This window comes from Simochromis diagramma, unplaced genomic scaffold, assembly GCF_900408965.1.
Source record: "Simochromis diagramma unplaced genomic scaffold, fSimDia1.1 OVJJ01000216.1, whole genome shotgun sequence".
Classification (NCBI taxonomy): Eukaryota; Metazoa; Chordata; class Actinopteri; order Cichliformes; family Cichlidae; genus Simochromis; species Simochromis diagramma.
Genome location: NW_024386883.1, coordinates 5589867 through 5607539, shown reverse-complemented (window position 1 = coordinate 5607539; position 17673 = coordinate 5589867). Strand labels below are relative to the sequence as shown.

The window sequence follows — 17673 nt, the reverse complement described above, 5'->3', positions numbered from 1 at the left end:
CAAAAAAGAGAGAGAATCAAATCAATGTAAAAGTTTTGTTTTGTATTTGCACTTTGCACCAATCACATATCATTATTTATTAGCTTGGTTCTTTCTGGTCGGCTGCCATTTCGTTTAGGTCCATTTTCCTACGGGATTATTTGTGCATTGATGTTTGTATTTAAAACGTTGAGCTCATGTGTGATTATAAGTTTTACAACCTCACAGTTGTAAGCAATATCATGATTCTGTAGCTGATAGAGGCGGGGCGGAGGGCGGAGAGAGAGGATGAAATGTGAGATGTACCGTATGTGTGAAGCCATCTTGATCAAATGCGCACATGCACATACTCTATCGACAGGTTCAACTTACGTATCCAAAAAAAGGTTAAATATTTTTGGATCTATGAAACCCTAAAAAAAACTATTGTATTCATGTTTTATTGCAAAGATGTAAAATATGACGTGTGAGTTGGAAAAAAAATCATGATAAGAAAATAAAATATGCAAAGAATTTGATGACTTGGCTTTTCATTGATCACAACCGTGTGTCACGCGTACATTTATCGCCATTTTGAGTGAAATCTTACTTCCATAAATGCGATTTCTAGTTAAAACGCTGCATTTTGCACACACTTGACATTTGTTGAACTACCTGCTGTTTTTTTTTTCTTTCCTGTTTGTGAAAATAGCAACATCCTGCATCACAGACATCAATACCCTGTTAGTAGTACAAAATTACCACTTTCAGTTTTCAGCATTTCCTGCATTGTTCTTTTCTAAAGAACCCATTTAAACCTACTCCTGTGGAGCTTCTTCAAATAACACCGGAACAGAACAGCCGTCCTCACTGAAAGTTGTCTCAGTGATTATACAACCTGAAATTTGACAGACGACATTAAAGAGAGGTTCAGTTTTATCTATTTTCTTTTATTTCACCAGTTTAAAATAGTCATTTGTTCCCATAGCTGAACATCTTTATGTGCAAAATTAAACTAAAAGCTAAAATTATACACAAGTTGTTGAATTTGTGAACTTTCGCTGTGAAACTATAAACAGATTAATATTTTACTGCTTTGCTGCAACTCTTAAAAAACACAATCTTGCTTGCTTGGCTGCTTATAAAAAATGGCCACACATTGCTCTCATCAAACATCATTTAATAATTTGATTCAATTCAGTTTTATTTATTCATTAAGCAGCCTGAACTGTTAATACAAGGCAGGATGGATCCATGCATCGTTTTTCCAATCTTCTGTTGTGAGCCCTTACCAACTGTAGCTTCAGTTTCAATTCAATTCCATTTTATTTACATAGTGCCAAAACACAACTTGCCTCAAAGCGCTTTATAATGTAAAGACTACAATAATAAAGAGAAAACCCCAACAATCAGATGACCCCCTGGGAGCAAGCACGTGGCAGCAGTGGGAAGGAAAAACGCCCTTTTAACAGGAAGAAAGAAAATGTTTGTTTTCTAATAAAGTTTCTAAAACGCGCCTTTCATATTCACCCAGTGCATCAAATGTAAGTCACTGACCGGCCATTGGGAGTAACTTGGGGGTTCAATGTCTTGCCCATGGACACTTCAGTAAGCCACTTACTCTGTGATACTAGGTCTGCAGATTTTAAACATGCCTCAGCTCTTTGTTCATGAATATATAGACTATATATCTCTTTATGTTTTAAGTGCTTCTAAATAAGAGAAACATTGGTTTTGATCAAATTTACATGTCAAACAGTTAAAATGACCAGGCAGTAGAAAATAACAGTAGTTTAAGTATCAATTTATGCCACTAAAAGTGAATTTTATAGTCTAAAATTATAAATGAAATATTAAAATGATATGACTTAATTTCATACTGAAACATTTTGATTTCTATTTTTTTTTTAAATTAGATTTAAAACTAATTACTTTAAAATGACCAGAACTTTACAATCTGATTGACTGACTGACCTGGGTGTTTATTAATCCGATTACAATAAGAAATATAGTAAAATAACAAGGCTATGGTCACTATTTTAATATTAAAATTAATACCACCTCATGTTTTAAAAGAATCTGTATTTGAATGTGCTATTTAATGCTATCAATGTTACCTGGAAATATTTGCGGTAGTTATTACTTTGTAATAACCTTAAATCAGGCCAATATGTTTACATATTATCATATTGTAAAACATGAACTGTACAATTACAAACTACACTTACTTTTATTTGCACATTATCAGCCCTAGTTATTAATCTCTTTATTTATACTTTATACTATACTACATCTACCATTGCTCACCTAAAAACTACGTTCAATACCGCACTCTATATATGGTTATTATTGCTTTATTACTATATCGTGTACCCACTTTTGTTTCCACTGAGCTGTATAGCCACCGAAAATTCAATTAAGGTCTTGAATACTTAATTATGGCATCTTATTGATGTGTCTAGCGCAGTTTTTTTTATAAAGATATTACCAGAATTAGCCAAATATTAATAATAAAAGAGGAATGGATACATATTTTTGTATATATTTTTGGGTTGTATGTGGCATTTTTTTCAATCATTTAAAAAAAAATTTAAATCCAGGGATTCGTGGATTGGGAAGAATGAGCTGAAGTGAAACTACAGCAAAGCTAATAATTACATCCAATTTGTTTACAGTATATTTGACGCTTTATCTTATGCTTAGTACTACATCCATTTTCCTAATTTTGCAAGACAAACAAATCCATTAACACCTCAATTATAATTGGAATGATAAACGAAAGCATTGCCGCTAATCTCTTTTTTAATTAGTGTGATGTTTCAGCATGTATAGAAGTTGAAGGGATTTTGTGATTAAAGTTTATACATGGGGGAGTGCTGAGTCTGTCAGACCGTACCACCTGAAATACACAGATTAATTGGAGAACAGTGAGGATTTGTCAAGGAGTCTGACAGCTCTGGCTGTTTTTATTGCTTGTGGCTGTCATCTGTGAGCCTTTGTGGTCTTTACAGTTTATTGACTTTTCTGACAAAGTGTGGCAAAGATGAATGAACCGTTTTCAAATAATTCTCTCTGTACGTGCCATACATTTTTGTCACAGTGTCAAAAAGACTTCAACTCACAATATTAAAAAAATAACAAATAAGTAAATGATGTATTTTCAGAGTAAACAACCATTTCTCTAACCGAAGCCTGGAATAAAAGCTGATGGCAGCAGAGAGCTGCTGTAGTCTCTATGGAGACCGGGATCGGACGCCTTATAAATTGACAGGCAAGAGTGGTAATCTGTCACGCTGGTAGACCTGTCTTTCAGGCTCTGAATTTCCTCTTGTAGTTGATGGCACTTTTGACCTGGCCTGTCTGGAGCTGGAGTCCGTGGGTGCCTGTCTGTCAAGTCTCCAAGCGTCATTTCTTTCTTACCTTCACATCCACATCACCTGTTATCGGTCCTCTTCTTGTGCAACCTCCTTTCTTCATACTTTGAATGATTACAAGCCAACCTGACGTGATCACAGTTCGGATGTATCTTGCCTTTTCATTTCCAAAACCTTACTGAGACACATGTATGTACTTCATGTACAAAGTTAAAGAGCTTTAATAGGATTTTTATACCGAGTTTGCAATGTAGTCTACAGACATTATGAAGCATGCTGTACAAAGCTTCACTTCAAACAATAGTATTTCTTCTAAGTTGAACACGAGTGCAATACGAGAAATGACAAAAAGAAAAAAAGAGGAGAAAAGATAATGAGTCCCTCATTATGCTGTTCCCCGCAAAGGGAAAGCAGAATCTCAGATTCATTTGTCTTAATTGTGAAAGTAAGACTCAGAAGGGTGCGTTCACACTCACCCTTCAAGACCTCGTCATCACATTATGAGCGATATTTCCCCTGTGCCTATGCAGATTGCATGGCCCCGCCAGAATTAGAATATGCATGCACGGACTGTAATGCCATTATGTCAGCTTCTTTGGGGCTGACAAAAGGTTTTTGTGTTTGTATGTCACAGTGAGGAGGTGCTGGACCTCTGTGTGCTTTATATGTGTGCGCATGCTTGCCTTTGTTTGCATGGGCATGCACGAATGAGAGCACATGTGCATATGTCTGTACTGTATGTGCTCCCTCCCACATCCCTCAGGTGGAGAGTGCAGAGATAGTGGACCTCTGAGATGAGATGCTACATATCTCCATGTTGGTGAAGGAGCTTCCTCCCTCGCTGCTGCAGTCGGGGACAGAGGAAGAAGAGGAGATGATGTTCTTGAGCCTGTGTAGGGAAATGACGAGCAGCGTCAGAAGGAACACCAGCAGGCCGAGAAAGAGCCATACATAAACATAAACATTCCCTGGACGCCCCGGAGATGAGGCGGCCGCAGATGTGGAGGCAGAGGTCGGGGAGAAACGGAGGAAAGTCCCATTGTCTACTGACGAGATTCCGGTCTCATTTTGGTCCATCAACGGAACGTCAATCCCAGACATCCTGACTGTTGTTTCGTCATGGAATAACAAGAGAGACAAAAGGAGCAAAAACATGTTTAGTTTAAAAATCCAGTATTTACAAAAAGCCTTTAAAAAGTGATTTCTCTTTGTCTGCTGAAGAATGGGAGATGCTTCCTGATGCCCACACCCTCACATAATCCCAAACAGCCTTGGTTGGAAATGATCAATTAAAAAAAGGATTTTTGTTCAGATTAAAAGTCAGGAAGCTTTTTGTTTTACTTTTTTTATGCCGATGACACTGCCATGAACAGCAGGGGGAGTGCTTGTCTTATTGAATGCCTGTCAGGCTCGGTGCCCAAAGCTGTGCGTGCTCATAAATGAAGCCATCCTTATCTGATGAAATTAAACCCCTTATAATCAGCTTTCACAAAGACAGATGAAAACCAATCCTCCTCCACTGTATATTAATATTGTTAATAATATTCCATCACAAATTACTGCATGGCACGAAACTGGCGAGGAAATGCGAGCGACCGCTGGAGGAGCAGTCAGAGTCTTTGTGCTGGTGAGACACAGAGGGGAAGGGGGCTGTGCTGAATTTGGGTTAGACCAGCCTTGTGTCTTGACTTGATCTATGACAGCAGAGGAAAGACACTTCAAAGCGAGGAATAAATGACCATGACCGGTATGAAAGCTAGAGGTCAGCAGCACACTTTTCATCTCCCAGTGGTATGAGCTCAACTTCTTTCTTATCTTCTGTTCCTGGCCTCCTTTTCTCCCCATTTTTTATAGCCTACATTTCAGCATGCCCCATATGTGAGCCCGGCCACTCGTGCGATATTAAGGCTGGAGAAAATTATACTCCTGCCTTTTGATCTGCAGTAATCACCTCTATTAATCAGATCAGTGCTGCTGAAAACTGCGAAAGTAGCTACAATGTAAAAACATGTTAGAAACTGGAAGGTTTCACTTTAAATGCTTTGCCATTTCATTTCATTATGATGTTTCATTGGGAATGTTGCTCTGACAATATTAATAAAAACATTATAAACTTGTCTCAGTGTCACAAAGTGTTCTCTCAATTTTGTAGTTTGCTGCTCAGACACCAAATCAGTTTGATGTGGACTAATAATCATTTATTTAACCTGACCAATGAACACTGTGTTTTAAATTTAATAATACTACAAAGGGACAGTTAGCTAGTAGATTTAACCTTCATAAGCTAATTAGTTAACTAAGCTTGAACTAGCTGCTTGTTATTCTGAATTGGCAGAGATTAAATGATGCAAGTTGAATAGCTGGTGAATGCAAGTTATAAGCATTTTCAATCTATTAAACGCTCATAATGCTACATTGTTACAGTCATTAGTATTTTTTATATATTATTATACACTGATGAATCCCAAGCAGCAAACCTCTGGGTCTGAAAAATGATAATACAGAAGTACAAAACTGAAATTCTTCAAATGGACATTTGAGCAACTGAAGTCCATGCTAACCTTATGGAAGCTTCTTTTTGACACTATTTTGATTAATTAATTGCATTTTTCATCAGTAGGCCAAAAGTTTTGGTTAGTATCTCAAGACATTCACACTAAATTTTAAATAAGTCATCTCTAAATTTGGATTTACCCAGAAGTGACTAGAAACTGCAAGATACTCAGTGAAAACTTGAAATATTGAGAAATTTCTACTTCTGTTCGATCCTGTTTGTTATCTAACAAATAATTCCCTGTCATGCAGTTGATTAAGTAGCACACAGTAAACCGAAAGTTCAAATTTTATTAGCAAGTTGCTTACATCTAATTAGCCATTTGTGGATAGTCTTAGCAAACGAAGTTTGCTAAAACATTAGCTAACAACTGATGCTTATTAGCTTAGCACTCCATGCTTTCTTTCAGATAAGGTAATAAATGGTGAGAGGTGTAAAAGATTAGGCTCCTTTTTGATAAAGTTTACAGTTAAGGCTGCCTGCCCACTTTTTTAAGAGCTTCATTTTATCCACTGACGCTTTGGAAAATCATTACTCAAAGAGTTATAAGACTTGAACCAAGCCAATAAGCTACTAAGTGAATATGACCATTAAAAGATTTGATTTGGATAATAAATAAATAAATAAATAAATAAAAGAAAGTGAAAAGACTGTGCAATTTAAATACATTTGGCAGTGAATGAACTAATCATGCCAAAATGCACACCAAATGCCAGCTTCCAAAGGGACTAACGTCAAGCCTTCACGAATGGAGTTGTTTTCATCTAAAATACTACTACTACGTCTAATAATAATAATAGTTTTGTATATATATATATATATATATATATATATATATATATATTTTGTGTGTGTTGTGTGTGTAGTAAAATATTTAGTACCCTAGTTACTGATATGGTGCTCCTAACTGCATCCACCGCTCTCACTTTCTAAGATTTTGCGCTCTCTGAAGTTTAAACATTTCCATGATAACAGTAACCTCCACCAATCAAAGAGATCTCTGTTTCAGCTGAGGATTGTGGGTAGAGTTCTTTTCCACAGCACTGCAAATTAAACACTTTTTTTTATTAATAACACAAAGTTGATAGGTTTCCACAGCAACACATAGCATCATGCCACAATGTTGCACTTAGTAACAGTGGATAGCTGAATGGTTACAATATAGTGACTCCAAATCAAAATCCCAGTGGGGAAAATGAGGGGGATTTTCACTTCTGGAAACTCACTTTTCTACTTTCTTCTTTACTTGACTATATTCTACATATTGCTGAATAGTTTATGTTTTGTCCTTGTCCTCCACTATGCTCTCCTGCCGTGGCCTTGAGGCTGGTTCTACTAGAGGTTTCTTTTTGTTAAAAAGGAGTTCTTCCTCCCCACTGTCACCAAGTGCTTATTAATATGGGATCATCGGATTGTTTGGGTTTTCTGTCTAATATCTGAGTTATGTACCTTACAATGTAAAGCGCTTTCAGGCAGTTGTTAATCTGAGATTGCTCTGTATAAACAAAACTGAACTGAATGTGCAAACCAGTGGGTGACAAACAGTGGCTATATCCATCTTTTATATACAGTCTGTTTTGTTGCACAAAGTTTCAGATAATTTCATTTGGTACAAAACTTTCTGTGATGATTTTTGCTTATGAAGTTTGGCAATTTGGCACTCCATTCCCAGAATCTTTTCTTCCCTACGTATTCACTCCATTTTATTCTCTTACTGTCTCTCTCTGGATGGTACATTTGGCAATAACTCTAGCTCTCTTTAATTTAAAGCCCAAACTACCTTCAGGGAGATGCACAGCATAATGAGGAGGAATGAGTTGGGCTGCAGCCTTTCTGTGATTGCGTGCTCTCTTGCCCTAACTCTGTATTCTTTATCAAACGCTCCCAATGGTTGTCCTGGCCCAGTGAAAAACTGTCTTGCCGCTTTTGTTAGCTTATAGTGCCTCTCTTTTTCCCCCGGACTCTTTTGGAAACTTGTATTGATATTCCCTACACACGCTGCTCACATTGCCTTTCATTGCTTCTGCTGTCTTTTTGCAATGCATCATTCTCTGTACTGTTTTCTCTCCCAACCTGACATCTTTCATTTAGTGCATAAAATGTTTTGGTCACATTAGATTTCCAATATATTGAGGTTAAAAAAATGTCAGTAATTAGTCGTGTACACATCTGAAACATCCCCAAAAACTTGCCAGTGAACTCCTGCCTACTTATCTATCTTCAAATCTCTCTTCTTCTCCTTCTTCTCAGCCACATTTCCTCATCTTATCTGTTGGCCTCGTCTTTCCATACCACTCTTTCCTCCTCTGTATAGGTTGTTGATTTTAATGATATGTTGTTTTGAAATTTGCACTGAAGCTTGTTCATTGTGAGCTGAAGTGGCTGATAATTGTGCTTAATGATGCTTTTTGTATCCAGGCAACGATGCACGCTCAGTTCTTTTTTTCAAGCTAATCTACTTTAAGAGGGCAGGCCATGCAGTCCTTCTGACTCTGGAGAGGTGAGCCATACACATGCACACACACACACATGCACACACCCGCCTACATATAATAAATACCAGTAGCTATTTTCCTTAGGAATTGCTGCAAATGTAGTACAGAGAACACAGAGGACTAATTGGGAAAATGAGCTATCTTTATACAGGAAAATTATATGAATTTTAAAAGTGGCTTGGCTTTCACGTATTGGAACATGAGTTGTTTATTCCTGCCTCCAGTGAGTCAGCAATCTCACATCACATGCTTCTGTTAACAAATTTATGGTTTTTCTTCTATCTGTCAGGTAGAAACCCAAGTCTTTGACTTTATGTATTAAGTCTGTTGCAAAAGTTTTCTTTGTTGATCCTTAACTGCATCCGGCAGTGATGTAGTGCACAAGTGTACGAGATCCCAGAAGGCTGTCAGCAAAAATATTTACACTGTGTTAAGTTAAAATTTTAAGTGGCCTTCGTCTTATCTCTTGTTTTTCTCTGGTTGTGCTGGATCTGGGTTTTGTATAATGTATAATGTTTTGCTGCAATCAGGCCTTGCTCACTATTCGTTCTGCTGACTTTGGACAGATCGTTGGTTATTTGCCCTTGAGCCTCCCTACACCTCCTTTCTCTGACAGAGAGGATAAAACGCTGGCTGCTGAAGATGGACTTAATTTCTTTTGCCTGTTTTAATGTGTGCGCTTTATTCCCATCTTTTTATGTGTCTCCCACAGAGTTGTCGTCTCAAAAAATGATGTATCTGCTCAGTAATTCATGATTTTTATTAAGATTGCTCATAAACATGGATATCAGATATTCAAGCCCATTTTGGGGGCAAGAGGCATGCTTAATACCTCATGAAAATCCTTACATCATTACAAATAAACAGGATTTATTTTCTAGGTGTAAGGTTGGCGACATAATTAAAAGCTTTGTGATCTTAAATTGTTGCTCAGAGAGACACTTTTTTTAATAGACACAATATAACATTTTTTTCTATCCATGCTGTCAATGTCTTCCTATTCTTGCCACATCTCAGATTCACTGAAGTGTGATCTGGACTGCTCTCACACCTCCCTCTGAGCAGAAGCTGCTTTTTTAAAGCCAGAATGGCCCCTCTGTTGGACAGCCTCTCCAACAGAGAATGAACACCACTGCTGGTAGCTGCTCCTCTGAGAGGAAATAGGATGAGTGAGGGCCGTACCTTGAGGCTGGACATCAGCAAACTTTACTTGACATGACTTACATCTCTGTCCTTTAATACTTTTCTCCCAGTTTTACTCCCAGTCAGGGTTGCAGAGAGTTCAGCACTGTGAGACTATTCTGCCTGTTAGTCCTCTTATTCTCATGTTTCCCCTTGAGTCTAGCAGCCTGGAGCTCATCAGTGGGTTCTTGCTGAAGTGCTCTCTTTTTTTTGCTCTCTGATATGACTTGTGTCTGATTAAGTATTTCAGCTTTTTATTCCTATAGCAGCATTGGTTTCTGGGCTTTGTCATGAACTTGAAATATGTTCTGTATAGACACGGCTCTCTGCTGCACAGTTCAGCAAATTTTCTGCGTATCTTCACTGTTGCTTTCTTAGACTTTATATGTATATATATATATATATATATTTGCCACTGGTCTATCTCTATAGACAGTGAGCCTCGATTCCCAAGGCTCTCTCTTTTTCCTGATCAAACTCCTTCTCTTTGATCTGCACAATTTCTCGAGGTCTCTCCTCAAACAACCTCATCCTCTGCTACTGGAGTATGTTCAGCCAAACTCCTTCTGAGACACGGTGCCGCGTAGCTTCCCGTGCTCCACTTTCTCAATCTGTTCTTCACCCAACACCCTCCTAATTTTCTCATCATTTGTGTAATCTTCTTCACGGTCACCATTCAGCTTATGCCTCTGCCCATTCGTCCCCATCAGCCCTCTTGTCCTATTTTGCATGTTTTCATTTCTTAGTGCGTATCGTCTTTTTTTTTCTTCTATGCTTGTTGATATTGCTGGACAGTGCACGTCTTTGCAGTTTTATACCCGATGTGTTGATAAAATCATAGAACAAAGCAAATCTTACTGTGCTTTCTTGTAAGCCTTGTATGAGTCTAATATTAATTACTTGATTAATAAACGTTCAGGCCTTATGCAAGTCTTTTTTTTTTCACATTCAGCATCATTTATGCTCATTCAGGGCCAAACAGAGACAGCCTCGGAGCCTCTCTGCAACTTTTTATTAAACCTTGTGATGTCCGAGAAAGAAAATAGGCCCGGCCATTGCTGGAATTTTAACAATCCATGCATGCGGCTTATGCAAATATTTACTAAAACTGAAAGTTCCCACTGAGATGGATTCTCGTGTTTGTTTAGTTCTGGTACTAGCCCTTCACTTCATGAATAATGGACAACATCCATGTGTTTCAAAATGTCATGGCATTTGGACCATATTCTTTTGTGGAAGTGTGTGCATGTGTGTCGATGCGCACATACTTTTTCATGCACGAAAAAGCACACAAGAGGAGCCAAAAAACCCCCCAGAAATCCTGGGGATATACATTGTATTGGATGCATGCAACACTTGCACATGCATATGTATACTTCTATAGTCCAAATAGCAGATTACCAGGAGATAAAAGTAACCTGGATTTCAGCCATGCTACGTATCTTACATTCAAAGCCAGATCAGCTGAAAGCAGACCTAAGCCTCACCACATGAATTCCAATTTGCTTCTGCAGTTGCAAATACCACAGATAACGCACAAAGGGTCAGAGATATGCAGGAATGATGAAAGTATGAAGAAACAGATGTTACAATATTCACCAGAAGCTGTAAACCGTTTCTCTGCTCTTCTTGTTTAGCATGACAACAAACATCATCTCTAGTTTTTTGTGCACTTAAGCAAAGCATTAAAAAAATGTGCACAAATATAAACATAACTGAAGAGGCTCCAGATTTAGAAAAAGGAGGAGTTGAACTGACTGCAAAACTACTAAAGAGCAAACTGCAGTTTCTATTCTGCGCTTTTTACATTTCAATAGCAAAATCTCGAAGCGCACCTGACTGCACTCAAAGCTTTACCGGGGGTCGTGCCCCGGTGTTCAAGCTGCTATCTGATTCTCTCAGATATTCAGGGCATGAAAGTGCTGCTTTCAAAAGGCCAAATTGGAGTGAGATCTCAAAGGTGCTGCGAAGGGTTTAATCTAACTGACAATAAGGTAGCATGAGTTAACCCACGAGCAGACAGGAACAGTGATCATCATGAATAGGAAGCACTGGACGATTTTTTTGGTCAGTGGCCAGTGTGGATAATGAGCTCCTTGCTTTGATGTTTCACTGTGTGTATGTGTGTGTGTCTGTTAGTTCATCCCTGTGGTAAAGTGTATTTTTACACCTCATTCTCATATCTGTTAATTACTCCTGATATTTCTGAGCGCCGTGGCATAAAACCCGATGCTGAGTTACTCTGCCTGTGCAGCTCATTTACTCTCTGATTATTATGATGAGCTGAGTGAGTCATACATCAGTTCAAATGCAAACAAACCCCGCTCTTGTCAGGATTGCTCTGAAAGGACGCTTTCCTCACCCTCTTGGGGGGAACAATTGCCCCACTCATCGCTTGTCACGCTTTTCCTCCTTTTCCCAACTGTCACACCGGAATCCCGCTCACCTTCCAAGTTGGTGACTAAAATGAATTCTTCCCGCCATGCATGCGTACATCTCGCACACTTTTCCTTTTAAATCTCTCTGACTTTGACAGGCTGCCGGTGACAGCAGCTTCACCGCAGCTCTGCGGGTGTTGATAAACCATAAATAAAGTTGTCTGTGAATGAAGAGATGAGTTCAAGCTGAATAATCTCTCTGTGTTTAGCAGGATCCTTCCTTATAGATCTCATCAACAGATTCCCTGCTCTGTCTGGTTCATTATAATAATTTGGAAAAATGTTGTAAAATAAAACAAAGTAGCCTGAAGCATCAGCAGCATGCATGCAGTTGATGAGAAAAGAAAGAGGAATGGATACAGACCTTTATTTTTCTTATGTGAAGCAGCTGCTCCTCTCTCACGTTGTGCAAAAATCCATCTCTTGTTTGGTCTTTCAGCCGAGCAAACCAGATCTGTTGCCCCTCAGAGCTTCCCTGTGAGCCTCCCCTCTCCCTCTCTCTCTCTTGCTCTCTCTCTCTCTCTTGCTCTCTCTCTCTCTCTCTCTCTCTCTCTCTCTGTCATTCAGTGTGAAACACGGCCGCACAGGCTCGTCAGCCAGAGACGAAGCAGTCACATATGGGTCCCTTCTAGAAATGGAGTAACACATATAAAAGGCCTACAACAAAAACTGTGGCTGCTTAAATGTACTGACACTTCCTTTCCTTGAGAAGCAGCAAAGATGGGCAGAAGAGAGGAAATTTTAATTCCATCCTCACCTCTCTCCCCTTTCCACTTCTCCGTCTCCACCCTCCCACTTTTCTCTTTGCTTGCTCATCAGCTTCAATAACGATCACACCAACGGTCAGACACATTCACAGAGCAGAGCCGCCTGACAGTTAATAAGCTGCTCGCAAAGCCTGTTAACGCCACACAACAAGTTGTCAGACAGACACGCAGGTAAATGAAATGACAGTTTTAGCCATTTTAATACATTTCTGTCAGTGTGTGCTCAAACACACAATTGAGCCGCCTTTGCTTTGGCTCTTCTGTTTGTGTGAGGGACACACGGCCAGCTCTGTGCTCTCAGCTAAACTGTGTCAGTAGACAGCATCCAGTGGTGAGTAATAACCGGCTGCTGTTGTGGAGAGGCAGACCGAGCTGTTTAAATGAGACCCCAGACCTGCGGATGAATGAACAACAACAAAAAAAAAGTAAGTGTGTGTGTGGGGGGGGGGCCCAAGTGGAAAGTCGTAGCATTCAACATCTCTTTCTCACCTCTCTTCATCTTAAAGCTCTTATCTCGTGTTTTCACTCCCGTCTCTCTTCTCTCTTTTTTCTCCTTCACCTCCTCAAAGCAGTTAGCAGCGGCTAAGCGCATCTGTTCTGTTGAAAAGTCTTTTTATGTGAACTGAGTATGGACACATGCCGCAAATTACACATGAAACGAGGCGCCTTTTTAAAAAAGGCTTCCCGTAACTTATAACTTGCTGTATTTCATCGAGTGATGAAACAGAGAGGATCGTATTCTCGACAAACTATGTCGATTTATAAGCAGGAGAAACACTCTGCCAGTGGTGTCAACCACTCTGGATTTATTGGGACAGGCTTTGAAATATGTGTCTGCAGCTTGACAGCAGAGATTTAAAGCAGACTGGTGGCTGTTACAATTTCCGTCTCTGTCCCTGCTCTAGGCCACTCTCGCTCTCTTAATAGGTCCCTGCATTCCATTAGAACTTTGTAGATTTGCCCTGCCAGCCACGATCACACGACTGCACACCTACCAACATCCCAACTATCTTTCTGTCTGCTACTAACAACAGACCAGCTTCTTTTACTCCTGGCTGCCTGTCATTTTTTTAACCTGCTTGTTCCTCACAGTAGCCTCTGCCTATCTGCTTGCCCGGAAGCCTCAGCCGTTTTTCATCGCCTGCTCTCCATCTGTGGCCTCCAACCTGTGCTGCACATGGTTTTTGAGACTAAGGCACAGCTGTGATTTGACTAGATTGATATGCTAATTTCAGCATGCTAAAACCTTTTAAGAAAATGATGCCAGTGTGTTAATTTTAACTAGATAAAATTCTTATTGTGTGCACCATGCCTGTTTAGCATGTTAGCATGCTATTGATCATTTACTTCATTAAAATTGAGCTTGATCATGTCATTAAATGAAGGGTCCAGTAACCTCAGGTGCTGCTGGAACTGAAATATTTCACTAAAAAGGGACAGGCTAAAAGCCTCTAGATGAAAAGCTACTGAATTCATTCTTTACATGTCTCTATCAAAGATTTCAACCCATTAATTATAATTATTTAATGTGTTTATAATTATTTAAAATTCTTACCACACTTTGAAATGCCCCACCCCCTACTTTACCTGACTTTTCAAAAATGATTTATTTTATCTGGATGAACTGACGTTTAAATTGCTTTGCTTAGCACTAGATATGTCTTCTTTTGGTGTAAAGCACTCCAAATAAAATCCAGTCTCATCTGACTTAGCATAAATTATGCTTGTTAGCACCTTAATGGTATTCATGAGGTGTTAATTGTGTGGCAGATGTCACCTGTCTCTGCTCTGTGAAGGGAAAAAGGCACCTCCTCCTCCACAGATGCCTCTATCTCCTGCCATCTGCCCGCTGACATGCGCACCAGAGAGGAATAGCAGCAAAGAAGAACGCAGGGCAGAGATGAGATGACTTTATTTAACATCCAAATCCAGCATCGGCAAACATCACAGCTGGTATTCAGGTGTACGTACTCTGACAGCTATGCTAGAAAAAGGGCTTTGATTTATTGGATCTGCACAAATATATATATGACTATATTTTGATTGGCAACCCAATAAGAAGCTGGTTTTGCATTTCATTTAACTACTCTAATAATTATTTGGCCTGATCTCACACCATAGAAGACTATTTCTAAACCTATCAAAGGGAATCACTGCAGACACAGAACTTTTTTTCTAAATAGGGAATATGCTAGGCAAAGCTAATTAAGGCAATGGGAGTACATGCACCCTCACTCTGTGCAAACTCAAATGTTCTTGTGTGCGTTTGTGTTTCATGTGTGTGTGTGTGTGTGTGTGTGTGTAAGAGCAAGAAAGAGGACTGAAGGATAGAGATAAGCGCTTCGGCCTCAGCTGGCTTTTGTCACTAATCCCAGAAGGCGAAGAAGTAGCTGCCGATTCCATGTCATTCCCTGATTTCCCAGCCTGTTCTCAGTCCATGCCATCCTAGAGCTGCCCTTGTAAGGACACCAGTCTCTGCACTGCATGTTAATGAGAAGAAACATGCAGCAGTCGGGGTACAGCTGCAAAGGAAATCTCTGTTTGCTAAAACCCGTGTGAACACAACTATGAACTCTGAGATAAACGGCAGGAAAGTGTCACAATATTAGTTACGGATTATGTTCCAAGATGCGTACATTTTAGATGTGCCGCAAGATATGATTTACATCCCTCTGGTAATTTGAACCAATTTGCCGAGCATCCCGCTGAGAGGGAGGCTCATAAAAAGCAAAATTTCCCTCTGTGATGAGCACAGGAAAACTGCTTCATATCCTCTCCTGACTGCAGGAGAAAGTATTGCTGCGTCTTTAATCACGGGGAGGCAGCGTGCCTTTGTCTCCAAGATGTACGAAATTATTAGTGACATTTGAAAGATTCTGAAACCAATAAATATGCAGCACACTGCCGCTTTTCGTCTCACGGCGGTGGCGTGCCAATCAGAGTGATCTTCAGAGATCTGAGAGCGTGGAGCAGAACGAACATACTGAGGCGTATCAGTGACACACCCACATGTCCACGCACACACACACAGAGGACAGAAGCCTGATAGGCGAGCACTTGTCCAGAATAACAATGAGAGATAGCAATGTGATACTGGGGCTGTCTCAAACCACCCCCTAGCAGTGCGGGCAGCTCGACCACAAGAGCACAAGTGTAAGCTCAAAAGTCCGACAGCCGACCGAGGCACCATCCTACTCCAAACTTCACCATTAATAGCACTTTGCAATTTTTTTGCGCTCTCCTTCTGCAGGGTACACTCTAAATTCATGAAAGAGGAGAAGAAAGAAAAACATCCTCAAAGTCAGATTCATTTGAATATATGAATAATTTACTGCACCAAAAGATTTGAGGCCCTTAAATTGCAAATAAAAAAAAATAAAAATAGAAGCCCTTAGTCTCTTACTCAGACATTCATAATTCATATGTCCCACAGCTCTGACTGGGAGATATTTGATGTACGAGCAGTCCGCAGAAGGTACTGGGGATACAAGGACAAAACGCGGCACTTTGTCTTTCAGCGTGATTACTGAATCGTTTTGTCTTTGCTGTGAATATCAAGTGGTTGACTTTGTTTTCTGTTCTGCTCTCTCCTCCTTTATGTTTTCCTCTCATTTTTTTAATTAATGAAAAGGGGAAAAAAAGAAGAAAAAAGCGGTAAACAAACTTTTTGTCAAAGGCATGCCGTGATATAAAGTGTAGCCCTGGGGTTATAAACTGAACAGCCTGTGTGTGTGTGTGTGTGTGTGTGTGTGTTATACGGCATCCTGATTTAAGCAACATAATTATCCTGCCATTATAAGAAACAGACAATAGCACACCCCTGCTCTCTGTGCTAATTTTCCTTTCATGCCTCTGGTTTACTGCAGTGATGGACCTCTTAATGAATCAGACTGGCACCAAGCTTCCGCATCATATCCCTGATTAAAAAGTCCTTAAATCTACATGACAGCTTATAAGTAAACAATAAATAGAGTGGGTGGACGGTGGGAAACAATATGACCTTTAGTTAAGAGACAAGGGAGGAAGATTGTAGTCATCATATTTAATGTAGGTTGTTGGCATCTCCTGCGAGCGCTTAGACTCCGTCCTGCAGTTTTCTTCAGTTTGGCACAGGTGATTTGTCCTCTTTGGAGTTCTCTGATTTGAAAATGTGCTTATTAAAGCACTGATTGCCTTCTTTAAGAGCCAGTCACTGCTGCTGATCAGTTTTCAACCCCACACGAGGCCTGTGTTGGCAGCAACTAACAAAGCAATGCTAGAGTTAAAGACCTCTTCTGTGTGGTGTTTGCGTGCGCAGATAGGCTGCAGAGACAACGGGCATACAATGGGCTTGTGGGAATAGGGATTGGGATAAGCTTAATCAGGCTGAGCTGCCAGTGTAGGTTAGCTACATAATATTTCCTCTTCTTTGAGCAGCTGTAGCATGAAAATGGCAAAAGGTAAAAGGCAACTGTAAGAAGATATATCTGACTACATTCCAGTTTGCCATCCTCTAAATGTGCCATCACTGGGGTGATTCACTGGACTCTGATGATACATTCATGACCAATTAAATCTTTTTTCTTCTTGCAAACTTGAAAGTGAATTGGAAAATATCTGTCCAGCAAGAATAATCCTCAGCAGATTGGGGATGCCTTTTCATCTCCTTATCCTTCAAGTTAGTGGCAACTTTCATCATCCTTGCTTCTATTTTTGAACTTTTCTGTGCTCAGGATGGGAGACAGTCTCAGCTCTGGTCCCTCTCAGCACTGTAACACCTCTGGACCAAAGGCCTCCTAGAGATATGAAACTCGTCCTCAGCTTGGTGTCTCCTGGACTGTCCTGCTCAAACCCCCAGCACATCTGATGCATCCAAGCCTTTCACTGGCAATGCATCCCACTAATGAAATGGTACCAGCCCTATGC

General features: G+C 39.9%; 1 protein-coding gene across 2 annotated transcripts; it reads right to left on the bottom strand.

The window, feature by feature from the left end:
* Positions 1-2298: 2298 nt before the first annotated feature.
* Positions 2299-12869, bottom strand: LOC120734432 (serine-rich and transmembrane domain-containing protein 1). Of its 2 annotated transcripts, none has more exons than XM_040033287.1 (2): positions 12366-12869; positions 2299-4434 (listed from the first exon to the last, which is right to left on the bottom strand). In XM_040033287.1, exon 2 carries the CDS (start codon positions 4431-4433, stop codon positions 4092-4094), a length of 342 nt encoding a protein of 113 aa, XP_039889221.1. In that variant the 5' UTR covers position 4434; positions 12366-12869; the 3' UTR covers positions 2299-4091. The 2 variants fall into 2 exon arrangements, with proteins under 2 accessions (XP_039889221.1, XP_039889220.1); XM_040033286.1 differs by having other exon boundaries at positions 2299-4438; positions 12366-12845.
* Positions 12870-17673: the final 4804 nt, after the last annotated feature.

What these genes read in the sequence shown, in the direction of transcription:
- LOC120734432 (XM_040033287.1), bottom strand. Translation starts at nt 4,433, where the DNA reads ATGTCTGGGATTGACGTTCCGTTGATGGACCAAAATGAGACCGGAATC.